Source organism: Oreochromis niloticus, linkage group LG4 (assembly GCF_001858045.2).
Source record: "Oreochromis niloticus isolate F11D_XX linkage group LG4, O_niloticus_UMD_NMBU, whole genome shotgun sequence".
Classification (NCBI taxonomy): Eukaryota; Metazoa; Chordata; class Actinopteri; order Cichliformes; family Cichlidae; genus Oreochromis; species Oreochromis niloticus.
In genome coordinates, this window is record NC_031969.2 from 18,698,395 (window position 1) to 18,725,969 (window position 27,575).

At 45.4% G+C, this 27,575-nt stretch overlaps 2 protein-coding genes and 1 long non-coding RNA gene across 6 annotated transcripts in view; all 3 read right to left on the bottom strand.

Moving 5' to 3' along the window:
* Positions 1–6,242: 6,242 nt before the first annotated feature.
* Positions 6,243–11,531, bottom strand: LOC102077322 (uncharacterized). Of its 3 annotated transcripts, none has more exons than XR_001223015.3 (3): positions 11,262–11,531; positions 9,039–9,263; positions 6,243–6,926 (listed from the first exon to the last, which is right to left on the bottom strand). It is a non-coding gene; the product is annotated as an uncharacterized LOC102077322 (long non-coding RNA). The 3 variants fall into 3 exon arrangements; XR_001223014.3 differs by having other exon boundaries at positions 6,243–7,084; XR_003219966.1 differs by lacking the exon at positions 6,243–6,926 and adding an exon at positions 7,105–8,493.
* A 1,363-nt stretch (positions 11,532–12,894) lies between these two features.
* axin2 (axin 2 (conductin, axil)) lies at positions 12,895–26,037 on the bottom strand. 2 transcript variants are annotated; one of them, XM_025906966.1, is made up of 10 exons: positions 25,194–26,037; positions 23,330–23,461; positions 21,079–21,181; positions 19,165–19,305; positions 18,545–19,077; positions 18,277–18,453; positions 17,970–18,185; positions 17,728–17,856; positions 16,875–17,033; positions 12,895–14,182 (listed from the first exon to the last, which is right to left on the bottom strand). In XM_025906966.1, the coding sequence occupies exons 1-10, from the start codon at positions 26,000–26,002 to the stop codon at positions 14,056–14,058; spliced, it is 2,526 nt and encodes an 841-aa protein (XP_025762751.1). In that variant the 5' UTR covers positions 26,003–26,037; the 3' UTR covers positions 12,895–14,055. The 2 variants fall into 2 exon arrangements, with proteins under 2 accessions (XP_025762751.1, XP_025762752.1); XM_025906967.1 differs by lacking the exon at positions 12,895–14,182 and having other exon boundaries at positions 16,897–17,033; positions 17,636–17,856; positions 25,194–26,002.
* Positions 25,992–27,575, bottom strand: part of cep112 (centrosomal protein 112) — a 130,471-nt gene continuing 128,887 nt past the window's right edge. The window contains exon 29 of the transcript XR_003219967.1: positions 25,992–26,126. The gene's annotated coding sequence lies outside the window, so the exon portion shown is untranslated. The remainder of the gene's footprint in view (positions 26,127–27,575) is intronic.

Consider the following 27,575-nt stretch of genomic DNA (forward strand, 5'->3'; position numbering starts at 1 on the left):
AACAGAGCTGCACGCCTTCGCCCACTGCTGTGCAGTTAATGCGACTGGTGTGATGGTCTGTAATAGCAGTAGCAATATAGTGTTGCAGGCAGTGCAATGGCAACTTTAGCTAGTTGAGCTAAAGTGGTGAAATGAATGCAGAGTCTACAGCTGCAGTTCAAAGCCTATCAGCGTTTGAATCTTAACAAGAAGGAAAAAAGGCCCCTGTGCATAGAGAGAGAGGGCAGAGCCCGGCTTAGATCTTCAACCTCTGTGTGCGCGTGCACACACACACCAATTCACAGCTTAGGCAAACACATATACTGACATCAAAACACAAACATTAAAGGGCACGCAGACAATCACATCAAGACACACAGCAAGAGCCACAAGAGTGCTGACACACAAACATACAAAAAAAGCAAACAAGTTTCTGCACACACACATCGAGACATCATCAAGCGCATACACACACACACACATGGCAGGAGTCCTGTGTCCCTGGCTGGCCAGCTGTGGGAGGTCACACAGACATGACAGTTCTGCTATCAGGCCAGCATTAAGGCCTGCCGCTTTAAACACAGCCTTTTGAAGTCACACCAAAGTCAGACACTAGGATCTCTCATCTCCCATCTCCCTTTTAACACTGCAGTGCCGACATTTCATTCTGCCCTCCTTTTCATGCTCACAGCTTTGAATTCTGCCTTTTAAAAGACTAATTTTAACTTCTTCAAGGCTGGAAAAACAGGCAAAGGCGCATCGAAGATTCTTCTGCCCGACGTGCTTCTTTTTCAGCCAAGTAACGAGCGTTCAAAGGTAGCCGAGGTCCACCAAAGTAACGCCATGTCTCTGATGTTCAATGTCAGCAGGCTGATAAACTGAGTGTTGTATCTTTGACGGGCTTTGCACATCAGCTTTTATCTTGAGTGTATGACAGTGTTTGTTTCCGTGCCAGCAAAACTTATTTGCATCTTCTGCCGGCCTGGCGCCCCCGTTGGGACTATGGTCCCAGTCTAACCATCATTCCAAGAGCAACATCAATTAAATGGCACAATTTGTGAATTTGTTTGCATAGAGTTCAATCAGTGAATTCGGTGACCGCAATGATTCATGAGAGATTCAATACAACTGAATTAACTAGCTAGCTCAATCCAAGTTAAGCTAACCCTAAAGCAGCGGTCCCCAACCCCCGGGCCACAGACCGGTACTGGTCCGTGAGTTGTTTGGTACCGGGCCGCGAGAGTTGAGGCTTGGGTGTGAAATTCAGGGTTTTCAGGGGGTTTTTTTATCAGTTTTTAGCGTTATTTTTTAATCGTTTTTATCGTGTGTTATGAATAAATCTTCTTTCTTTTTTTGTACCAGTACTGGTTTTATTTTGTTGTATTTATCCGCAACACCTTAAAGGCCGGTCTGTAAAAATATTGTTGGACATAAACCAGTCCGTGGTGCTAAAAGAGGTTGGGGACTGCTGCCCTCTACAATAACATGAACATGGGTCTAGCTCTGGTACCAGTGGTGGTTCAGATTAATTAAACTTTTAAGAATTTGCTTGCCAGTCTGGAGAAACGGATGATGTTACTGTATACACAAAATTACTGCCAAATACAACAATGGTAGTCTAAATTGTCAGTTGGTACTAGACCACAAAGCTGTTGGAGCCACGCTCAAACTAACGTTCCTGGCTAAAAGCTTTAGCTGTTGAAACACGCAGAACTGGTTCAAAATTTGGCATCGGCATCAAACACACCGGTGAACTTCTGAGGTGGAGAAGGGATATATGTCCTTAAGGCTTCAGCACTGTCAGCGCTGGGAGGGCAGATGGCGTCACAGTGGCTTTTTCCATCCTGAATAAGACTTCAAACCTGCATAAGATCATTTTATCATTTTAAGGTGAATAAATCAAACAGGAATATAGACTCTCCAGTCACTTTATTTGCACCTTGCTAGTGCTAGGTTGAGGATTCTTTTGCTTTCATGATTGCCTTAATTTGGAAAACTGGTGTAACTCACTGGGTTAAGCTTGTCAAGCTATGTCACAGACCTCAGGTTTGAGTTGCCCTAGGGCATTTGATGTGTCTTCCCTCTGTTCTCCCTCCCAGGATTCCTGTCATAATAAAGATTAAAAATACTTTTTTTTAAAAAGAAGAACTGCCTGAATTCTTTGTGGCACACTGACATGCCAGCATCACACAGTTTCTGCAGATTTGTTGGCTGTGCATCCATCATGTCAATCTCCCGTTCCACCACATCCCAAAAGTGCTTTATTGGACTGAGATCTGGTGACTGTGGAGGTCATTTCATCTCACAGTCACAGTGAAATGCCACATTCAAGAAACCAGTTTAAGATGATTTCAGCTTTCTAGCGTGGTATATTATCCTGCTGGAAGCAGCTATCATAAGATAAGTACACTGTAAGGGTACCCATCAAGGGATAGACGTGGTCAGCAACAATACTCAGGTAGGCAGTGGTGTTTAAACAATGCTTAGTTGGTGCTACGGGGCTGAAAGTGAGGCAAGAAATCATCACTCACAACATTACGCCACCAGGAGGATGAACTGTCGATACAAGGCAGGATGGATCCATGTATCATGTTGTTTATGCCGAACTCTGACCCTACCAACCAAATCAATCCAACAGACATTGAGACTCATCAGACCAGGGAACAGTGTTCCAATCTTCTTGTGTGCAATTTTGTTGAGTCCATTTAAAATGTAGCTTCAGTTTCCTGTTCTTAGCTCACAGGACACGCACCCGGTGTGGTCTTCTGCTGCTGTAACCCATCGTGCATTCAGAAATGCTCTTCTGCATACCTTTGGTTGGAACAAGTGTTTATTTCAGTTGCTGTTTGACTTCTTGCCATCAGCAGTCGGGCCATTTTCCTCTGACCTCTGACATCAACAAGCATTTTCTCCTAGAGCACTGCCACTCACTGGATATTTTCTCTTTTTCAGATTATTCTCTGTAAACCTAGAGATCGCTTTGTGTGAAAAATTCTAGCAGATGTCTGAAAGACTCAGAACAGCCTGTCTGGTACCAATAACTTTGTTCAAAGTCACTTTAATCACCTTTTATCCCCATTTTGATGCTCTATTTAAACTTGAGAGGTTCATCTTGACCATGTCTCAATGCCTAGATGCAGTGATTAACTGCCAGTTGATGACGCTTGATACACTAATAACTTTCCATCTTGGTGCACTGTACCTAAAACCTTTGCAGACCTTAGATCTCAATCCATAAGATCACCTGTGGTCAGGTGGAAGGAGAGATTTGCATCAGAAGCCGACAAATCTGAAGCAACTGTGTGATGCTATCATGTCAATATGGCTCAAAACCTCAGAGGAACCTTGTTCAGTGTATGTCATCAAGATTTAAGGCTGTTCTTAAGGCAGAAGGTGGTCCCTCTTGGTGTGCTGAACCCCTTAAATAAACATAAAACATAAAACCATCTTCCTGCTATGCTGCTGCTATTTAAAGATCACTGTAAAACGTCTGAACAAATGACAGCTAACAACTTTTGCTTGAGTTTTTCTGGTGAGGACAGCTCCCATTAACATTTATGTTGGATTTACATTACTCAGGCCATTCATTTGGTAGAATAACATCCTTGTTTAACTCAGAAGCTCACTTTGTTGGAAAGCTCCACGTTTCATTGGAACTCAAAATAAGTGATGACAGGCCGAGTTTGAGGTGCTGAAAAGTGGTCGTAACAGACGATGGTGAGAATCCCCATTCGTTTGCTTTTGGGTTGGAACAGCTAACTTGTTTTGGTGTGTATGTACTTACCCCCCTACCAAACACACACACATGCACACACAACCTCTACAGCTCCCCCCTGTAGCTGACCCAGGCTAATTTTTCTGTTTACTCCACTCAGTGTTTCATAGTCGAACAGATCAAACATTCTGCAAAGCTGTGGGTTTGTTTACTCCAGCTCTGACCCACACCCAGCCAGGGACGCACAAGCACTGCAGCTCTTTTTCCACATTTGGCATTTTTTGCTGTCATCACAGACTTCTCCTCCCCTCTCTCATTTCCCCCACCTCTCTTTGCACTTAAAAAAGTTTCATTCAACACGTATCCAATACTTTTTTTAACCATTCGTCTAATTGTTAATCGATTCCCCCTTTCACTTCTCCCCTTCTACCCGTGGAGCCATCATCCATATTTGCGGGCCTCATGGCTTCTTTTATCACGTTTATGAGGTGTTATTTTTGAACTGAAACACTCTCCTTGATTTTATTCTGCCTTCTCACACCTTCCTTGTTATCCTTTTTTTCCTCAGACTCTCCAACTACTTTGAAGCAATCCCCCTCTCTTTGCGAGCTCTCCCAGTCACGCACGTCCATGCATGTGAATCCACTCATGTGTGCGCTCACACGTAGACTGTGCTGGTGCAGCTGCGTGTGATGTGAAGCCAGATCCATTCTTTTCCCAGGCAGACCATCAGGAGTGAGGACTCCGGCTCACAGTTCACCGTGCTCCTTGGCGCTCTCACCTTCCTCCCTTTCTTTCTTTTCCCAGCTGGTGAGATGACATAATTCAAGGGGGTCGCAGGATGCCGACAAGATGAAAAGCAAATAACCAGAAATTATGATTGTGTACGGTTAGCATGTAATGACTTTTTCATTGTTCTTTTTTTTAAAAAGCTTACCTTATGGAGCAGTCTTCATCTGCTGAGGACTTTAAGAGCTTAAAATCTATCAAGTGGGCCATGAGTTAGGATTAATTTGGTTTTGTAGTCAAACATATAAAGCATCTACCTCAGGTAATTATTAAAAAATAAACAGATATTAAACAAAAATTGTGATCTAACTAGTTTGTAGTCAATATACAAAAATGTAAAATGTAAGTGACACATTTCTAAAACAAAAAAAGTGATTAAACATTAAACACTGCATCATGTTGCACGGTTGTATGTACTGTTTGTGCAGACCAGCATATACACTGTATGCCTGAGTAGCAGTATAGTGAAAAAAGAGTAAACTTAGCATTCATTAAAGTTGCCTGGTACCATTATATTATTCAAAGTTAACAAGTAATCATAAAAAGACGAACTTACATACAATTTTACTAGTGTAACTACAAAATCAGGGTATTATTACAATGTTATTACATAATTGAAATGTTTATAACAAATAAGGTTAACGTATTCACATTGCAGGGCCCCCGTCTTACCCCGCTTACAAATGTAACATACAAACAGAAGACGTCACATTAAATTTTGTTTTTAGAGACGCTGTCAGAAGCAGTTGAGAGAGTTTTCTCCCCTAAGAGGGAGCGAGTAATCATCAGCTCTGTTTGTTGGTTCGTCTGTTTGTTAGCAGTGTAATTCAAGATTATTCAAGATATTATTTTTAAATTTTGTGTGATGGTGGATGCCAGTAACAGCTCGAGCTGATTGAATTTTAGGGGAAAAGTCACACCAAATGTGAAAATTAGTAAAAACTTTATATTACCCACAATACTTTTATGGATCACCTACAAATTTCACAACAACATGCTAGGCTTTGTGGGACATGAATACTTTTGGATGAGTGTGTGACTGTGACCTTTGATGTTAGCGCCAAAGTTCAAAGTTGACCTAGAAAAAAAATTTAAGAAACCATATTGAGTAATATATCACATGACAGGGCATGGACAGAGCTGTACAACGCTTTTTAAATGCTTTCAATGCCTTACGGCGTCACAATGACACCATAAGATTTTGCAAAATTACACACTACATGAATATATCTTAAAATCTCAGGTTGTGACAGCTCATAGAAGCCAAAGATTTCATCCAATTCTGCTCCAATCACATGGATAGAGATAAAATAAAAATACACCATTTTGTTGTGTAATGCTTCAGGGTCATAGGTCAAAGGCCAGGCTCACACGAATTAGGAAAAAGCTTTAGTTTCCACTGGATCATCTCCAAGCAACATATTAGTCATAAGATCTTTGTTTGTTTGAGCTCTTTAAAACATTATTTTTGCAAATACAATATATGACTTCACAATGACATAATATTTTATATAGATGAATATACTACACTAGATTTCTATAACACCAATGCTGATGTCATCATGTTGTAGTAAAAAAAATCTGAGGTTTCGGTTTTTGGGAAAAACAAAGCAGGTTTATTTGAACCAAAGCAAAATGAGTTTTTATTTTACAATTAAACTTTGTATTATCTATGAAATATTATTGCTGTTAAAATTCATGTTTACTTCTTTAATGAAATTGCAGTAACCTGGTGTTTATTGAAAATTATCCCTGTAACTAGATCCATAACTAAATCCATTTACTTCTAAGATAAATAATCATGACAAAATGAATTTTGGTTAATTTTCCCAAAGGTCCGGCGGTATGATATGGTGGCCTTTTGGTGTTTTCAGGGTGTGCGCATGTAAAACAGCTCATCACCCAGATGAGTGGAGCTGTGTGGGTGATGCTTGTATCCAACAGACTGAAGGCGTGCTGTGATGTTTAATGTTCACGTGGTCCAACTCTACTACATTGTGTATCGAGCCCAGAGTCTTGTTGCATAATGCTAATATGCTCCCACGTAGCTACAACCAACAAAAAGGATAAAATATTACAAAGGAAAAAATATTGATCTGTAAGATTTGTGAAAAGTGGTGTGTTCTTGAATTTTGCTTGTTCACTGAGGAAAAAAGCTGGCCTCGTGGCTGCTGCTAATTTGTTGTGATCCTGCTGTGTTTATCTGGTTCTGGTTCACATCGAGGGGGCATGAGAGGCATCCATATTGTTTAATAATCAGTGGGATGTTTAGATTACACATGCAGGTTGGAGCAAAGAGAAGCCAAACCCACCATCTCTGCATGTAGCACCCCAAACAAGAACCACATGTCTGATTTCTGGTTCTTTAATAATTTCTCTCCCCTGCTCGACTTCCCTCTCTCCACCCCATCCTCATGCTATATACTTCCCCCGACTCCTTACCCTGGGAAAGAAAAAAGGAAAAAAACGTGGAAGCTCAAAGATTCAAAAACACATGTGGTTAACCATAAAACTGCACATGCACTCTGTGTACTCCAGCCCCCTCCACACCCCACGCTCTCATCCCCTCCAACCACCCAGTCAACCGACACACACATCGACCTAGAAGGAGAAGAAAAGTCATACATTAGAGGAGACATGGAAACAATGGGAAGAGAGGAAGCAACATCAGGCAACAATCTGAGCTGTCTGAGGCAGGGAGCAAAAACAAAGAAGTTTGGGGGGTTGGTGGTGGGACAATGGCGACAGTCAGAAAGAAGGTGACTGCAGGCTACCATTCCTGCACGGGGCCCAGAACAATGCCTATCCTGTGGCTTGGTGGAGCCGCGCTGTGCACTAGGTGAAATTTAAGACAAACGTAAACACCAAAGGAGGACAAAGGCGCTCCCTCTCTTTACAAAAGATGCCTTCCCTTCAGTTGTGGGGAGGATGCACGCAGAATTCCCCAACGCGGCCCGGCCGGCTATCACGCCTCATGTCCTCAGTGCCCTTTGGCAGCACAGCATCCGGGCGCTGCTTCACCGCAGCGGCAGCAGATTGGGTTTCTGGCTTTCAGTGTCAAGCCCCTGTCTTCTTTATTCCGCAAAGCACAGTGAGATACATAATCTCTTCAGTTTCTTGCTGTTTGATTGGTGAGGAAAATACAATGTCTGTACCGCTGGATAAAAGAGCAGCTACTCCTCTCAAGCCTTCCGACAGGACGTTTATAAGTCCACAATGACAATGCAGATCCAGTTTATGCCTTACAGTGATAACTCTGTTAATTCCCCTCTTATGGGTACCGTCCAGCTCACCATGGCCAAGCAGCCGTTGTCTAAACATGACATCGTTAGTATAAAGTAGTGTAAGGTCACTTGATTGGTTAAACGGTGAAGGGATCAGTTTCCACAGTGGCGTCTACTCAGGATCCAGACGTGGGCCGCTGATTGACCACAGTCACTGGTTGTCTGGGTTGATGGTTGCGACTGCAGTTGCTGATGCAGGTTAAATGATGGGGTTTGTTAAACCTGGACGGAAAATTGGGGGTCTCGCTCTCTTTTACAAGTCTATGGTGAAATGACTGAAGGGTTTTTTGTTGTTTTTTTAAAAAATGAGGTTTGCGGTGACAGAAAGCGAGCAACTCAGCTGTTCTTTAGTTTTGTGTTTCTAACTCTGGATCAACTTATCGTGTGCTTTAATGCACACTGCCGTGCCATTTCGCCATAAAATCCCAAACATTTAAGGCTCAGGAAGGGGATGTGGCAAGTGCATTACCACTGCTTTGAAAGGGCTTTACTCTGAAGGGGGGATGGGATCAAGGTCACACCTTTTCTTCACTAACAATCCATTTTTGAAAATGGGCTTTGTAACGACCGCGCACAAACGTCAACGGCTCGCATTTGCCATTCAGCGTGCCTCTGTGAGATTTTGGTTCCACATCCTGTTTGGGTTCCTGTTTGCCATTGTTCCAAGTCAGAAGCCTTTGATCTCACATCGTGTGGGCGGGACAGGTAGCAGAATTTGGATATGAACTGGTGAAACAATAGCAAGCAGAGATGTGAGGGGGCGGCTGAGGTGGCAGATTGGCTCAAAGTCGTGCCAGTTGATTACAGTTCACAGCTGCTTACTTTGAATTGTGCACCCAAGTATGTGCCAGTACTTACTGCATAAGATCCAACAGACAGATATCAGTGGATAAATGTAGAATTGGACAGAAAACAGGTTAATGTGTAAAAGTTCTTGCTTTTGTTCTCAATTTCACAAACTTTTGTTTGCCTTCCTTTTTAATCGGCAAACACACTTTGAATGCTTTCATGAGAAACTGGCCGATGGTCTCGATCCTGCCGGGTTCACTGTCATTTGATTACATGTAAATTTATTTGGGAAATTAGATCTAGCACCTTTCTCACACATGCTCACATGCATGCATTTTCCTGAAACCTTTTAAACTATCACATGACACAGTATGGCTAGCAGGATGATCACTGTGTCAAATGAGGTTTTACAGCCACAGACTAAACGTTGGGCACCAACCAGTCAACCTGTCATTAGGAAGGATGTATCAGGGGTAACCTACCAAAGATGAGACTGTAAATGAGCAATAGCCTTGGAAGCAAGGGGCCCAATATGCTAGTCTTTGAGCCGGGATGTTGTGAGGCATCACAGATGTGGCATCCCCTGTGATACGCTACGTGCCCATGTGTTGCGCCCATCCCTCATTGTGCATTCCCGTGCTCCTCAGATGGTCACATTTCCTGAATCCTTCCTTTCCTGGTCTTTCAGCTGCAGTGTTTTTCTTGTCCTTTTAAAACACACAGATTAGAAAGAGAGACAGTACTCTTTTCTCTATCATGGATATCAACAGACCAAGCAAGGCTTTCTAAACTCTCTAAGCTGTTGTTCAGACTTGAAGTAATGTTTATGTGCATTCTCCCATTAGAAATTAGAAACCCATTTTACCCACACCACATGAACGCACAATCTTTAATGCCAATAACTCTGAACCAGCACAAAGGAGCACTGTTTGGTTTCAGGATCTCTATGGCACTAATTGAGTGTTAAGCTAAAAGAGATATAAAAGCTAACGGTCAAAGAAACAACCCCAAAATGCATCGCTCACTCACGTTTAAAAAGCCTTCCTACATTCATGAATAGCAGTCTAGAGTCTTCCCAACCCCATGAATCCTTCAAAAAGATGACCCCATCTAAAATAGCTCCCCATACAAAGGTGGGTTCACAGGGCCTTCTGACAGTGGAGCGCCGCTCTGTGAGGGCCTCTTAGTTCTAAAGATTCTAAAAGATGGCCTTCAAGTGTATGCACTGACCTTTGCTGATGAAAGGGCTGAAAATGGTATTTTAACAATATCATGATGCCCTTTCAATATGAAAGGCAGCATAAGCAACACTCTTAAGCAATGAAACTTGAAGGACGCGAGGTTTCACCTGATACTGCACTGAGGAACAGTTTTGCAAAAGATGGACAGTGTTAATTTAAGACGTCCCATAAGCGCAATAAAAAAATCTAAAAAGGAGTTTCTAACAAGTATTGCGCACAGTCATGGTAGAAGGAAATCAAATGCACTTTATTGATTAATTGATCATCAGCAAGTGTGTGCACCTAAGTCTGGTGTTAATGCACACTTAAATGTCATCGGCATTGCTCTTAGAGGGGCAATTGCTGCCCATCGGTCTGAGCAGAAGATCTTTACAGCTGCCAGTCTTCCCAGGAGTGGACGTCCAAGTAAAGTCAAATCGTGCAATGCTCAGAGAAAGTCTCCATCTCAGGCTCCACAGGCCTCAGTTAGTATGTTAAACGTTAAAGTTAATGAAAGAACAATTAGAAAAAGGCTGAACAAATATGGGGCGTGCCTCACAGCATGAAGAGCTGTGTTTGAGTCCTGAGTTTGAATCTACCATCTGGCTGGGATCTTTCTGTGTGGCGTTCACATGTTCTCCCCAGGTACTACAGTCCAAAGACACGCAAGTGGGGTTGGATTAACTGGTGATTCTAAGCTGTCCATAGGTGTGAATGTGTGCGAATGGTTGCCTGTCATTCTGTGTTAACCCTGCGAGAGCCTGGCGACCTGTCCAGGCCCTATGTCTCGCCCTATGATAGCTGGGATAGACTCCAGCCCCCTGCAACCCTGAAAAGGATAACTGGAAGAGAATGGATGGATGAACAAGTACGACCAGGAGGAAGCCTAGACTCTTTAAAAACAACAAGTTGGATCTGAACAAACCACAAGACTTCTAGGACGTCTGTCCTCAGGACAGAAACCAAACACCACATATCAGCAAAAACACCTCATACCAACGGTCTAGCACCGTGTTGGAGGGGTGATGATTCAGGCTGGGGACCTTGCTGTTGTTGAGTTGACCACGAACTTCTCTGTGTAGCAAACTAGTCAAATGTGAGGCCATCAGACAGCTACAGGCAGAAATTTGGTGATGCAACAATGATCCCAAGCACAGCAGCAATCCTACAACAGAATCTCTGAAAAAGAAAAGAATTAAGGTGTTGCAATGAACCAGTCAAAGCACACACCTCAATCCTGACTGAAATGCTTTGGTGCGACCTTAAGAGAGCTGTGTGTAAACGAATGCCTTCAAACCTCGATGAACTGAAGCAACACTGTAAAGAAGAGTGGTCGAAAATCCCTCAACAACGATGCAAGAGACTACTCCAAGTTATTGCTGCGAATGGTGGTTGTACAAGCTACTGAATTGCCATTTAGCTTAATTATTGTTGAACAAATAATGACACGGTGTAGCAAGTAATGTCATTTGAAGCTGTATTTACCTCATTTTAAAACTTCCTCAGAATTTTTATGTCCTCATACCTGAAACCTTCAAACTGAAAAAAGGATACTTTCTTTTTTTTTACCATGACTGCATGTAGCCAGAGCCTCCGACAGACCTCTTTCACATGAAACAGTAGATAAACACAGGTGGTACTAATCACTTAGATTAAGGCTATATTAAACAAAACCTTCATTAATGTCATTAGTAACACCTGTGTTTACCTCATTTTTAAGGAAAATAAAAAAAACCAACCCCACACACATATGCTGAATTAGCTTCACCACTCCGACTCACTGTTGCATCAACTGTGTTCACCCATAGTTGCTAATTGTTTAGAAAATGATGGTGCTGAAAAACTTCTTAAAAACACTGCATATGCAGAGTAGTCTGGAGTTAGATGGGAAATCACGGGGGCATAAAACAACTCTATGAGAATATCAGGGGAGAAAAACCCTTCACACGTGCACTGCACAGTCATATCTGACTCTTTGCAGTCTTTAATGCCCCACCGCTGCAGTGCAAAGTCCATGTAATATCTGATCGTGCCGCTGAATCCACAGCGAGCGAGCGGACATCATGCGTCCCGCCTCCTGGACTCACTTAACCAAACATACCTTTTCCAGTAAATGAGATTATTTTTTACCGTTCAGTTCAGAGACACAAAGTTGATGTAGCCCATCAGACGGTCTTGGGATTCTCTGTCGGACTACATGAGTAACCTTTACTCAAACAGCATCGTGTTTGAGAGTTCTCATCCCTCTGCCCTAATTGGGACTGAGCAAAAGAGCACATTATACCCTCACACGCAGTTCATAAAGTGCCACAGGAGGCCAAACATTTTACCATGTAAATAGCTGAGTAAAATGTACTTATGACATATATTTGCCAAATGTCTCATTAACACACACTTAGCTCTCCCGGTCTCTTTCTGCTTCTTCCCCTAAAACACACGGAGGCTCTAGTGGCCAAATTAATGCTGCATGTTTTAATTTCCAACAGGGAGTACATTAAGAGCTGATAATGGATGCAAATCTGGCGGAAATTTCTCACTGGATCCAATGAGTTTTACTCTGCACAGCAGGGGTGTGTGTATGTGTGTGGTGAAGCTGCTTCTAAACACAAGCACACACAGACGCGCCACCATCCTAATATCCCAATTAGAGCTAGCAAAGTCCAATCAAAACTCTTTCCCTCTCACACACACACACTCACACACACACAGAAACCAGAGGAAGCAATTTGCTAATTTGAAAAATAGAACATTTTATTAAAGGCTACATCTCTTCATAATTACAATAATTAAAGTACCGAGGCATCTTTTCAACTGAGCTCTATAGAACGCATAATTTACAGTTTACAAGAAGAACCAAGGAAGCCATGAAAAATACCATAAAACATAAACATGATGATACTAAAAGGCATAAAAATATCTTTTCAACATAAGGCCCCTTGTAAAAACCAAGGGAGTAACAGGACCCTGAAAACTGGGTGAAAAACATGGCAAGAATCCATGTAGGCACAGCTACTGTACTCAAATAAAGACACTATGAACATAGTGTATATATATATATATATAGATAGATAGATATATATCACCACCATCATTAGCATCTGCAGCTCATAGTGCAGGCTTAAAATACTCTCAATCACTCACACACACACACTCACACTCACTCACAGGTAAGCACAAAGGGGAACACATTATAGAACTTTTTCTTGGTAAATATGAATATGGTGTAAACACATTTTGGGGACTCAAAGACCTGTTCAGGGCAGTTTCCTCCTCGTAAATATGTAGGCTATTTGTGCGATGCCTGCGCCACTGAAACAAAGGCACTAAGACGTGACAGATCAAGGCTAGCTGGGCACAGTCCCAGAGTACGGAATTAAACATTAATAGCATTTTTTTTCTTTTTTTGTTTTAAATTCCATAGCACACTGACGGCCCCCCCACCCCTAAGAGCAGACGGGGACACATCCACAAATAGCACTGCAGTAGTAAATATATTATCGAACTTTTAAGTGATAAGAGAGCCATTCTCAAAGCTTCAGCAGTAAGCTCTCCGGCCAGGAGAGCGGAGATGTCCCGGAGTGGGAGTGGAGTTCTTGAAGAGGTATTGTTGATGTTTACAGTTCAATATGAGGGGCTGAAAAGGAATAAAAACCTTTGCTTGAGAACTGATGCTCAGAAGGAGAGGGTTGGGTGGAGTAGGGTGGGGCGTTCACAGATGTGGATAATTTGAGAAGTTTGTCCAACTCCAAGCAGCTTGTCCATGGAAGTAGAAGAAGGATAGGATTTGGGAAAGGGGTATTTCCAATAAATAGCTATAGAAATCTTTACACAGCAATACGAGCATCACAATACAATGCAATGTACATGTATATCTGCGTATACATATTAGTAATGCGCTAGTGAGCAACTATAGGCAGACACTGGCACGGGGAGGGTTCAAGTAGGCTCTCAGTTTCAAATTAAACCCACAGCGCCCTGCTTCTATGACAAGTGGTCATTCACCTAGAGTCTCTAGATATTCCTCTTTTGGAAAGTTTTCAGCCCAGCAGCATTAAGTCCACGTTTTCTTCACTTCTAGGTGAGCTTTTCACTTGATAGTCCGGTAATGTGGATATCTTGTCCCGCTTCCAGTCCGCATGCCCAACAATCGGCGTTCCTTCAACAACATCTCCAGTCCTTCAAGTCTTAGCTTAAAAAACACACACACGCTGCATACATGTGTGTGTGAGAGCGCATGAAGGAGGGCATCCGCAGAGTTATTGATCAACTCCGGCAGCGCTCACTCCATCCTCTCCACCTTTCCCAGGATCTTCCCCTCGTAGGTGGGGAGCAGGGAGCAGTCGTCGGACACCTCCTCGAACACGGCGCCGCACTTGAACTCGTCGCTGGCCTTCTTGAAGTAGTACCTGTGACCGAGAGATGAAAGCGTTAACACTAAAGTACTTCTCCCTTTGATTCAAGATACTTTAAAGCTCATAAACAAAAAGTCCAAAGAAAAAAGAAGAAGAAAACCTGATAAGTCAAACGCTCCCCTTTGCCACTCCCCTTTGAAACATAAAGTCTAATTTCTGCTATCTGCAACCGAGCCACTGAGTACACAATCAGCCAAGCCTGCTGATACCAGGGCAGGGTGGAACCTGCTGCTGACAAGACTTGGTTTTAAACAGCAGGCTTCCTCTCTCCACATCCCTCCCTCCACTTGTTCTCTTTTACTTTTTCTCCCGTTCCTTCTCTTCTCTTCCCCCCGTTGTGTTGCTGTGAGTTTTGCCCTGGCTAACAGGGGCCAATTAGACCCATGTGCAAATGAAGGGGTCCTTTGACAAAGGCTGAAATTTTGGGTGCCTGCAAGTCTGCCTGTCATTACCCCTGACTCCTACACACCCGCTCGTGCACAGGGCTTTCACTCACTCCTCATCCCCGGTTCATTATTACAGGGACAAAGAAAAGAGACAAAGTAGAGGGGGAGGAGGAGGAGGAGAACGAGCAAGCACTATGCCTTGTCCTTCCTCGCCCGTGTTGACAGTGTGAGCGCTTACTGAGACCTATAGGAAAGGCAGCTGACTTTTGTGTATGTGTGCAGAAGAAGAAAACTCAGGAGGGGCTTCTCGTCAGCCATGACTTCACTGGGCCATAATGATGTAACCCCCCCCCTCAGTCCTTATTTTAGAGGAAGAGAAATCAGCAGGGGTGGGTTGGTTAACCGGGACTCGAAATCCACTCATTAACTATGTAATGGAAAAATTCCTCGATCTGCTCGGTGTGTGGTGACTGGAATGCGGGCATGTTTGCGAGCATTTTTTGTTGTTGTTCTTTGTTTTTAAGACATGCAACACTTATAAAACCAGAACTGCAGCATTGCAGAGGTGCACAAGCGTGCACGTGTGCTAATTAACACGAGGGTAATCACTAATAAAGGGCAACGACACAGGGTGTGAAATAAAACGACCTCCTTTTAGGAAAACGAAGTGAGTAAATAAGATAAAGCGTGCCGATCAGATGAAATCAAAGAGCGAAGGACACGCCTGATAACTGTTTCCTCCTTGTCTATCTGGAGAGGAAGAAAGAAAAGTCAGGCCCTCCTACTTTAAAAAAAAACAAAATCTTCAAAGAGCTATGATCGCTCTTTTTTTTTTTTCTTGCTAAGAGAGACAGACAGAGACACAGAGAGCCTGAATTTCCACTGGAACATGTTTTATGTGGCTGGATCTGCCTCCCCTCCCCTTCTCCCTCCGTTTGCACTGACATCTGGCACCAATATCGTCTGGCAGGGCCGAGCAGTACTGTTCTTTGTTGAACCGCTGCCATGTTGAAATGACCCAACTCCACACATTCTCTGGCTGCTATTAAAGCGCCGTGCAGCTCTCTTTCCAAAAAATGTGGATGGTATGACAGAAGAACTGAGCTCGTGAGCCAGAGAGAAAAGAAGAGTAAGTAAGGGGTGTAAGGAGGGGTGGGGGCAAACAGACAGATGTGGAGAACTCGGCGCTAAGTGCTTGTCACATTTGTTGATCTGAAAATGTTGTGGACATCTGGACAGGAAGAGGTTTTGCTAAGTTCTTTTGCTTTTTCTTCTCTCCCCCCCCATCACCAGTTTGATACCTGTAATTATTAACACAATACTTGGGCCGTGCTTATCTTGGAGACCGTGGCAGTCTAAACAATAAATGTTTGATCTTTTTTCCCCCTTTAATGCCCACTGGAAAGAAACAATCAAATTAAATCTCTCTCCACAAACACACATCGGAGCCGAGCGGCCTGGGTGAAGGCCCCGTAGCAGAGCAAACAAGCGGATCTGGCATTTAACTATATGCCTTTCAAAAATATCCATAAAATGATTACAACATGTGTAAACACTGTGCGCGTTCAACGCAAAGCACATTAATGCACGCGCGGGTACACGCGCACACACACACACAAGACCCCAGAGAAGGAAAAAAAAGGAGGCCCTGATAGCATCAGTGAAGAATTTGCACGCTGGCCATTTGTGTGAGTCTTTGTTGGTTGAAATGAAAGGGGCTGGGGCTTCAAAGCCATGTGTATTAAGTGTGCCTTAGCATGGAAATCAATACCAGATGGGACCCAAAAATCGCTCCAGTTCAAACTCTTCCACTAACCCCTGCACCACCCTCCCTCCCCCCTCTTGTCCCTTCCTTTTCACTGCACCCCTCGCACCAAACGCTCACTTATCCAGAGGCCTGCCTGAGTGCAGACACCAATGGAAACAAACGCTGATATCAGTCCTTCACGTAGTCACGGAGACAGTATTTCAGGGTTTTATGCTAGCAGGTGCTGACCGCCATTCAAAGGCAGAATTTTACCACTAGAGAGGGTAGCAGGGTTTGCGTCTCCATCATTCTGATTGGTCACTGTGTCTAACATGCCCTCAGTAATGTTGGACATGAAGATACTTCCACACCTTGGAAATCAAATGATCCCACTGTAAACTTTGTCTACAAGTCAGCACAAAGACTGTTTTATATCAAGGCCAATGAACTAATCCCAGTTCATAAAAAGTTAACTGTATTTAGGTCACTAAATCTACTTCACTGCTGTAAAACTTGTAAACTGATCTGTATATTTTAATGTGCCTCCACACACCTGTAGTTGCCCTTCTTGCGGAGCTGCTCTTTGAAGTGACCCAACGTCAGACTGTGGCTCTTCATGGTCCTCCGATAAGGAATCTCCTCACCGCAGAAGAAGTACGTCACCACTGTCTCCCCGCTGCTCACCGCGTGGCTTCCTGAACCCTTTTTACACCTGCCGGGAAACAAAAGACGGAGAGGAAGGGTGTCAGAAGCAGCGAGCGCTTTCACTATACCAGACAACATCTCGACAAAAGAGAAATAAGAAGTTCTCCAACAAGCAATCTACTAAATTTTTCCCACAAGAGACCAGAAATACATTAACTAAGAGCATCGTGAGTGAGGGAGTGACCCAGTGCCGTCTATAAGTTTGTGCTTGTGTGTGCATGGTGTTATCAATTCCCCTTCAGCTACGTCCAAGGCTTTGTAGGCCCACTTCAGAGGAACCCTCCCTTTGCTAAGCTCTGCTTGCCCCAACCTAGTGCCAGCTCACTGAAGGACAGCCAATAGAAATGATACATATATATGAAAAGGGATGTCTCGGTCAGGTGGTGCAGTGACTGCACACACGCACAGACACACACTCTCCATGCACAGCACAAATGCACACGATTCATGCAGACGTAAGAGGCAGTGCTAGGTGTACAAAGCTTTAAATAAGTGAGTGTCTGTGGGGGTGTAATGTGTGTGGTGTGTAGCTTAGCTGCTTCTCATCTATCTGTGTGCAAGCAAGTGGTGCGGGTGACAAGTGGGAAGAGTTAAAAAGGGTCAAAGTACACTTGGAAGTTGGAGGCTATAGCTGAGAGGAGGAGGAAGAGGAGCAGAAAGGAGGAGAGGAGAGGGAGGGCAGGACTGTAGAGGCATCGTACTCTTCTGATTGGAGACTGGTCGCGGGGACGCCAGCGGGGCTGGGACTGACGAGCGACAGGGGGACAGACGCCCCGCCCTGAACAGGCGTGAGGTGGGTCTTCTCTCGCTGAAGGCTGGACACTGAATGTCTGGGAAGAGAAATGAAATAAGACTTGAGTTTAAAAAGCACATCTGGAATAGTTTAAAGTTATAACCAAGAGCGTTACTTAATAATAATCTGCTCTTTGAAGTCTGTGTGTACCTTTGCTTGGTGGGCTTGGTGGATACCTCCTCCAGTCTGCGGCAGGCCTCCTCCAGCTGCGCCAAAGTGTTGGGAGGAGGGAGCGGAGGCATAGCTGGGTCTTGGATGAATGGCTGGGCCGGCTGGTGACCACGTAGGTGGCCGCAGCTTCCACCCCCGCCCCACGTGTGTGTCTGAGTAGATGAGCCTCCAAAGGATTTCTTGGTGCTCTGGGTACTGAGAGGGAGACGGGGAAATATGACTTTAACAACATGAAAAGGTGTCCCCAACACTCACACAGATACTCCTAGTATTAGCCTCCACTCACCTGTGAGACTTATGCCTGCCCTGTCGTTTACTTTCCAGGATCCACTGCAGCACATTCTGGGTGGGATCTGCTGTGTCAGTGGGCAGCTGTAAGGGTCCACAGTCCTCCATGCACCTCTCCGCTACTCCATCCTCAGCCCCTGAGCGACACACCCGCCTCGATAGAGAGCTTGAACGCCTAGAAGAGAAATTGCACTACTTATTTTAAACACTGACAAAAAAGGAAAAACAACTGGGAGACAAATATGAAACAAGTGCTTGGGACTGACCCCATGCTGTTGTCTGCGGTGATGGCCCCACACATCTCTCTGCCCAGGCTGCGGCTGCGCTGGTAAGGCTGACAGGGCTGGCACTCGCTGCTGCCGGAGCACACGCTGTGCACCCTGAGGGCTGCCTCCCTTTCGATCTGCTCTTTAGACTTCGGACCAGCGTGATGGTGGATGTAGTGGTGGTGGATGTGTTTCGTGCTCTGCCTGCTTACGAGGGTTCTGTTGGGACCCAGGGATAGGGTAATCGCCCCTTGGTTGGGGCTGGATACAGACGAACTGGAAGGCCCGGTTCTCACCAGGCCCTTGACGCCGAAGCCAGCGCGGGTGAAAGGCCGGTGTTCTGGCGAGCTGGATCGAGGGGAATGCCGGATCACGGCGGGGGACTGGCACCCGGGGGTCTTCAGGACGCGGGAAAGGTGTTCGTCCAGGATGGCCTGGGGGTCCTCGTCAGAGGAGGCAGAGAGAAGGGGTAAGGAGTGGGGTGAGAGCGCGGGAGCACTTCCCATGATCTCGGCATCTTCTCTTTCCTCCTCCTGACAAAAACAAGGCAAACTAAGTCAAGGCCAGAACAAAACATCTTCATCTTTCATTTCTCCAGTAAGAACCAGAGTCACACAAACCTCCTGAATCTGCTGCAGCCTCTCCTCCAACGTGTTCATGGTTTCCTGCTGCCTCTTCAGGTTCTCCAGGCGGGCGATGAGCTGGGCTGCAAACTGCGCCGGCTCCATTGGTATCATCTCTTTGGGTGGATGGCGAGTACGCTGTAGAGGAGATATATAAAAAAAGAAGATATATAAGAAACTCCAAGACTCATGCCTTCCCTCCATTACTATGCCACTAATGGCAGTACTGATCAGGGCACTCGCACTGGCACCTATGGCTACAGGGCTGTTTTCAGGGGTTGGCAGGCCTGGTGCATGGTCATGCTGGGCCAGGGCCTCGGCTGGTTCCTTCTGTCATCATCAGCAGGCCTCTTTAAAGTCAGCTCACTTCAAAGCCTTCCTCGTCAAATATCAAACACTCAGTGGGGGGAGAATAGAGCGGCTGAGGGAGGGATGGAGGGATAGATTGATGGGAAGCAGTGGCTTTACATCTAGAAATAAAAGCCACATATCGACAGGGGGTGGAAGAGAACTCCAGGGAGGAAAAGGATGAGGGATTTAAAAAAAAAAGAAAAAGAAACTGGGAGAAGTTGAGATGTGTGTGGGAGAAAATGAAGAGAGAGAAGGACTGAAGGAAAGAGATAAAGGTGCCAGAAAAACAGGATGGGAGATCAGAAAGGTTGAGGTAATTTAGCCCCACCCCCACACGCTGGGCATCTTTAACGTACAGTAAAGTGACAGCAAAATTATTTTTGCAGTTGGATTTTCTTGATCCCCCCCCCCATTTCTCATAAGCCTTTGTAGTCGGGATAAAGGGGAGAAAAAAGTGAGAAAAAGAGGAGCTGTCTGATGGTGCCTGGAGCTGGTGCACCATGGGAATGGCAGCCATCGCCAAAAATCAGACGGGAAACAAAAACAAGAATAAAAGCCAAAAAAAAAGAAAATAAAGCAAAAGGGGGAGAGTGAGTGAAAGCGGCAAGATCCAACAGTAACAGTTACTGCATACCTCATAATGTGGAAAAAAAAAGGGAGTTACTTTAAGTTTGTTTTAACAAGCTGCTTCTGTTACAGCTACTACTGCAAGTTGTGCCCCCCCTCGCCTTCGATTCGGACTTTTTTTTTCTCTCAACATGAAGTTAGCTTCTCTTAAGCCTTAAGCTACAAACTCCCCTCTGACCTGTTGAGAGCTCACATGACATGCTCAAACTCTTCCCCTTAGATCCTTCACTTTTAGGGGAGGGGGCTGGCTGAGCATTTGTGTTTCTGTATGTGTGTGTGTGTGCTGGGGGTTGGAAGGGTGGCGGGGCTGTGAAAAAAAAGGGAAAAAAAAGGGGGCCAGCTCTGCTGGAAGTTGTCACTTCCCTGTGCGTTTGTTCCATTCATCCGTGGATCAAAGCGCCGCGTGTGCGTGAATGTGCGTGCGTGTGAATGTGTCTGAGTATCTTTGTGTTTTTGTTGAGGAACCGGGCTGATTTCAGAGCCCTCGGGATAAAGCGGCAGAGATCTTCCTCATCTCTCCCTGTTCTCCATATTTACACCATCGGTGGGGAAGAAAAACCCTGGTGTGTTCCGAGCGCTGCGGCGATAAACAGCTTAGAGACCCCCCCGTCTCCCGCAGACTTCAAGGAACCCTAATGGGGGTGTAGGTGACACCAAAGGTAGGGAGCGGGGTTGTGTTTGCATGCGAGCTTATGTGAATGTGTGTGTATGTGTGTGTGCGACAGAGAGTGGGAGGCTGGGTCTTTGACGTTACTCTTTAGATCTTTGCTGGCGTTGTTGAATTGAAGATGCCAAATACAGTTTGTGCGATACTATTCATAGAACCCAGAGAGACCCGAACACAGGGTGGTATGGAGGCTTCTGAGCATGTGTATGTGAAGTTATGCATGTACGTATGCACGTGTGTGTATCTGCGTGCGTTTGTGTACTTACAGGAAAAGCAGGCAGCGAGACTTGGCTGTTCATCCTCATGTTGCGCTGCATCTCCCTCTGTAGCTGCTTCTTGGAGCCCAGTTTATATGGAGGGATGCCATCTCTGGGGAGGGGCAGAGGGGGTGCGCAGACAGACGACAAAGGTCAATTACCCAATCGGATACATCATTAAAGACCAAACAGACATTCAGGAAGAAGCTTGTTAGTCAAATGGGCAGATCAAACACAGTTCAGGCAAGAACAAATCTAATTTATTAATTCTCCAATTCATTTAGCTTTTCATGTTTCAGGCTTAATCTGAGAACAAAAAGGCTACTCAGAGGTAAATTATGACAGCATTTCCGCCTCCGAGCGGCTTGGGTTACGCTGCAATGAGTGAGGTTTTATTTGCCCTAGAAACGACACTCATTTTCAGGGCTGGCTCCAGCACAACACTGGGCACCCTGCTGGCCATTTCCTTTCACCAGCATACACACAAATGCACACTGCAGTTACTGTGCTCCGCTTTATGGGCCAAAAGTAGCGTCAGCATTAGCATCTCCCTCCTGACTTTTATGGTAAGCTGAGGACACAGTTAGCATTAGCTACTCATTATACATTTTTAAAGAGTTACTGCAGGATAGGACCCAAGGGTGCAGGTAACCTGGTTAAATCTGAGGGGATGAAGGGCTGACTGACTCACAAAAAAAAAAAAAAAAAAGAGGGAATCAAACAACAAACAGCAGAGCTTCAAACCGAAGCACTTGACAGTGTAAAACAATCTCTTTCCTTCCATGCTAAACAGCAGTTTCCTGGTGACCTAGCCTAACTGAGAAGCACTTTTCCACTTTTGCTTTGAAATGCCACAGTCATGCGCATAAGCAACAACCCCTCCCTCCCCTCCCCAATCTTCATTTGGCAAGCGCTGCTGCAGCCAGCCTCTGATCTCCGCACATCAAAAGGCTGGTTTGTAAGATAAGGTAATGTTTGAAGTCTGCGCAGCTGCATTCCCCAGCGTCCAAGCAAATCCATAAATAAGATATAAGCAAAAATCCCCCCTCCGCTACTCTCTTTCTCTTCCCACCCAACCGCCTCCTCCCCCGTTGCGTTTTCCCTTTTCTCTGTTTTTTTCTCCCCTTTATCTGTAAATGAAATTCAAATGTTTATGGGTCTTTTTTAACTGACCTAAAGCAGCGAGGCAGATATTCAGATCAAGGCCAGAACGGGCAGAAAATGAGGTGGGGAAGCTGCGTCCCTGTGGCCAGGGCTTTGTCACTGGCTCTGGGCAAAGTACAGCGGAACAGGGCAATATAGGCCTCGGTCTCTTTGAAGCAAGGCTGTGTAGTGATATGCCAGAACAGAGGACGTCCCATTGTAAAAAAGAAAAAAAAAAAAGCCTTTATAGCTGCCATATTTATGTGTAACCCAGCCCATTAATTCAGCTGAACAACCATGTGTCAGCCTTTGAGTTTCATTAGCTTGGTCATAGTTACTGCATCCATCCGTGCCTCGACAACCCCCCCTGCCTCCCAGGTGACTCGAGGTAAAGAGCAACTTGTTGCACCAACTTTTCTTTTTGCTTTGTGTCCAAAAGCCAGCTGACTAAAGCACATCTGGCCTTGTGCTGTGCACCACACGACTTCATAGCACCTTGTCACTTGAGAGACACGTGATTACGCCAAGCAATCCTTTAGAAGAACGAGCGCCAAGGCACGTACACAGATAAGCGCAAACCATATGTACAACATGAGCAACTGATTTATAAGTTCCTGGATAAGTGATCAATCAGAGCTAATTTAGACAAATGTCAATTTTTAAAAATGAGGTTTTCTTGATTTTCTTCACCGCAACAAGCATCTTGGTGACAGTGGAGAAGAAAAACTCCCTAATAACAGGAAAGGAGAGCCCCAGCAGGGCAAGACTCAGCGAGACACTAATCAGAAAGTGTAACAAGCAAATCAGCTGACATCAAAACACTGCTCATGTCCACAGATGCAAATGTAAAGTTACTATACTCATTCCTTCTAATCGACTCAAAGTCTTTCTGCATATACACTCCAGTGGCAAAGTGTTTTATGATGGAGCTTAGCATTAATCTACACCACGTCCTGGCTACTGGAGTGCATCTTTGGGTGTTTTTAAAGGAGCCACAATCCACCAGTGGCAAGCTATTCTTCCAGTATGGCTACAGCTTCAAACAGAAAGCTCTTTGAGATTTGCTCTCATTTTTGCACACACACACACAATGCATGTTTTGATAATATCCACTTACACACTGCTGTCAGTCACGGACATGGCGTCATCAGTCAAGGCGTCACTGGAAACCTCGCTGTCATTCGTGCTGCTGACAGGAGCGAAAGAGCCTGAATGGCAGGGGTTGAGTGAGTCTCCTCTCTTGTATGACCTGAGAAGTTTCCAACAAAAATCCGATTAATATGAATCAACAGGTGGGTGCAAATTCATTGTGTTTTTGTCATTTTGAGAAGGTGACATCAAAACAAGCTGCATCTTCGAATGTTTCAGAGGACTATAACTATAACCTCACTCATCTGCTCCCAACAACAACGAATGGATGTGACAGAACAGTCTGAGGCCTGGGAAAACTTCAGTTTTCTCCTTATTGCTTCTTAAATATCCCATAATTTCTCTTTCCATTTCCCCGGCATACATCTCCCGCTGTGTATGCATTCTTGCCATGGTACAGGAGGAGAGGAAAGGAGGGGGAATGACCCAAAAAAGGAAAAAAGTATGGAGCGGATGCATGAGAGTGTGTCAGGGAAGGAAAGAAAGGGGAGAGGTGGGTTCTTCACGAGGAGGCAGAAACGCAGCATGACTAAAGCTGTAGGCCCCCAGCTCCGGGCTGACCTTCAGAGGGGCTCGCAAAGAGTCAGGTATTTAACACAGCTGGCCTTGCATTCTTCCCTCCCTGCCTCTTTCACCCCCTCATTTATGCTTTCTCCTCCCTCCCTTTCTTTTATGCGTCCCACCACCACCACCACCCCTACCCCACCACCTCCTCTCCCTCTGTCCTTCCTTCCTTTCGCTCCCTTTCCCCCTCCCCACCTCCTCCTCCTCCCCACCTTCACTCTCGCTCCAAAAGCATGCCTCGTAGTCCCTATCCCTGAGTTTTCAAAGGAAAAAGATAAAAGTGGAGAAGGCGGGTGGGTTGGGGTGGGGGGAACGCAGCGAAGGAGGGAATCAGAGGAGAATTGACGCAAACAAGAAAAGAGGGAAGAAGAAAGTGAAGATGGTTTTTTGGTGGGGAGGTGGTGGTGGTGGTGGGTGTTGATTCTGCACTGTAGCTGCTGCCGTTTGTTATGTTTTTTTTTTTAAAGAGAATCTGAGTCAGATGAGAAGAGGTAAGGGGAGAGGGAAGGAGAAAAAAAGGGGAGGGGGAGAAATTAAGAGCACATGTTTTGAATCTGAAAGGGTGACAACAATGGGAGGGCAGAGAAAAGGGAGAGCTGCCAATCCCTGCTGTCCTGAGCAGGTAGCTGTCAGCTTAGCTCAGCCTGTCACTGTAAGTTAGCAACAGGAACATCAGAGGATGCCCCAGAGTTGACACTGCTGTCTTTGCTGTCCTTTAAACTCATGAATCACTTCAATTTATTTGGGATGCAGTCTTAATCTTAAACGCCCTCCTTTAAATGCAACGTGGAAAAAAAAGAGAAAAAGGCCTAGCAAGCACCCGAATGAGACTACAAAACAGCCACTTCAAAGTGCCATCTATAGCTCTGCTATACATTTATCTCTCTGCCAAAAGCTTGAGGACAGTGTGGTACAAGAGGAGGCATAGCACAGCAATGTCATCATCTATTATTTGCTGGCTGGGGCCAGAGCCAGCGTGCTCTGTGAACTTTTCCTGTGGAAGACGATCCCTCACTCTGCGGAACTATTTCAAAGCCCCGGAAATCCAGGCGAGCGCCAGCAGAGGGCTGCTGCTGCTGCTGCTGGAGTCGGTGAGAGAGGGGGCCAGAGTGAAAGACAGGGAAGGGGGAAGGCTGACCAGTTTTCTGCAAACTAATGTGGTGTTGAGAAAAAGCACTTGAACACGAGAGAAATGCTTGCACGGTTGCCTCTGGTGTGCAACAACAGGTTTACACTTTGCACCAGAAAACAGAGTAAAAGCACCATACCTGAATCCCCCGTCCATCACCTCCACTGCCCTCAGGGAAATGGGGGCCCTCTGCGCTTTAGCCGAAAGTCCAATAAGTGCTTTAGCTTTCAAATCACAACTCCACTCCTCCTCCTCGTTGAGCGTGGGCAGGTATCCACATACAACTTTCAGGTCCGCCAGCCCGTTCGAGTTGACGTGACTCGGGTTCTCTCCCCCAGTTCTCACGAACTCGAGGTAAATGTCAGAGGTCAGAAACATCTGGTACGCGTTCTCCTCCATGTCGGTCTGGATCTCGGTCTGCGCCTGGTCGAACATGGCAGAGTCTATGTGCTGCTTCTTAATATTATCCCGTATGTAGGTTTTCGTCGCGGGCTTCAGCTGTTTGGCGACAATGCTGTTGTTTTCGATGTAGCGCTTGTAAATTGCTTTGGCGACTCTCTGCGTTTTGGTATCCTTGAGGTCCATCTGCCTGAATCCATTGCAGGCGAACCAAAAGTCTAAAGTGTCCACACATTTTTCTCGCTCCAGGAATGTCCTAAAAAGAAGAGCGCCATCCTGGTCCCCGAGGAGAGAGTGCAGAGACTTTGTCCACCGGGAAAGCGGGGAATCCGGGGAGGCACTCCCCTCTGGCTCCCCGAGACCATCCTCGTTCCTCCTCGCGGAGGAGCCCGGAGAGCCGAGCAGAACGGATTTGGGGGACTCCAGGGGTTTCATCACTGGGAGTTTGCCGGGGTAGCAGGGCGCGTCGCCCTCCTCCCCGGGCACAGGGGGTCGAGGCGCATCTTCGCGGAAACTACTGGCGATATGGTCCATAAGCGCCCGGCTCATGGCTCTGACGGCAGCAAGGAGAGAGCCCGCGTGTGTGCTGTTCCACCTCCTCTGAGCTTCTACTGTAATCTCCTCACTCTCTTATGTCAGCGGGGGGGCTTCTCTCTGGCTGCCCGGCTTCTCTCTGAAACACAAAGTATTGATCTAATCAAAACCAGATCCGCCCCAACTTCAAAGGGGGGCAGAAACGCAGTAAGAGCCTTTTCAGACCCTCGCTGACTTTTACAGAAACAGACAGACAGACTAGTTCAGATTTTTTTTTGGGGGGGGGGGGGGGGAATCCAGCTGCAGCAGAATTACATAAACAGCACTTCTTCATATCTCAACTAAGGGATGTGATTTCTACAGAAGGCGCTGTTGGTTAAATTAAAACATTTAACAAGAGGGGAAAGGGGGGGCACCCACCTAAGCGATGTCTGTACTGGATCACCGCCATCCTTTTCGATAACATCACGAGAAGTAGTAATTACATGCATGTCAAAGTGGGTTAAGACCTGAGCGCCAATTAATAAGACATGTACCCCCCCCCCCCAACTCCTCTTCCTCCCAATAAAATGCCAAAGCATTACGCACGGACGCCGCTTCCGGATCGTTTTACCCCTACCGTCCCTGCCACTCTCTCATTTCTCTACATCTCATCTTAAAAAAAAAAAAAACACCAAATCGAGCCACTGCTTCAAGTACCTGTAGGACACCGATGTGGGACAAACTCCAAGTGATGGAAAAACGTGACCGAAATAGTTAATACGGGCAGCAAGGCTGGTGCTTGTGGAGCTTTAGCCTCCACAACTGTTTAAAACATCCCCCAGTTTGTTGCACAGACGATCGCTACAACGTGTCCCCGAAGCATCAGCGGTAGTTACAGTGTATTAGCGGCTGCTGTGCAACCTTGAACATGTCACTTAGTATCACCGATCCACCGCTCGACTGTTAAACATGTCAAGAGATTAGAAAAAAGAGCTCGTGGCACAGCTACAAGTCAAAAGCTTCCCACAGGATACCGAAAAATGAAAGAAAGAGAATGATAACGCAGATTACACCCCCACACACTTGTCACATATTTCTTTAACGCTGCGTTTAAAGACGAAACAAGCTCTGGTTTAAAAAATAAATAAATAAACGTCCAGACTCCAAGTGCACCGAAGTCTCTGATCTGTCTGATCTTGTGAGGGGAAGAAAGTCACACACACACAAATATATATAGAAACGACCACTTACTTCAATATGTAAAAATATAAGTAAGAAATATTATCGCAAAGGAAATTTCAGTGAGCACGGAACAGAGATGACTCAGTTCCTCCTTGGGCTTTAAAAGTAAGAAAAGCGACCAATCATCCCCCCTCCCCAACCCTCAGAACATTACTTCAAAGGCGAGTCAACAGCACATCAAAGAGAACTCCAATGGGGGCCACTTTGAGGAGGCACACACTCTTGCAACTTACCATCGATCCACGAGTTCTTCAGCTCGAATTAAAACTCCGGGTTTCTTCTTTTTTTCCTTCTCCCTCCACATATACATAAACACACATACAAAAAAATCGCTTATAATCCACAATGCTGGTCTCCTCAGCGC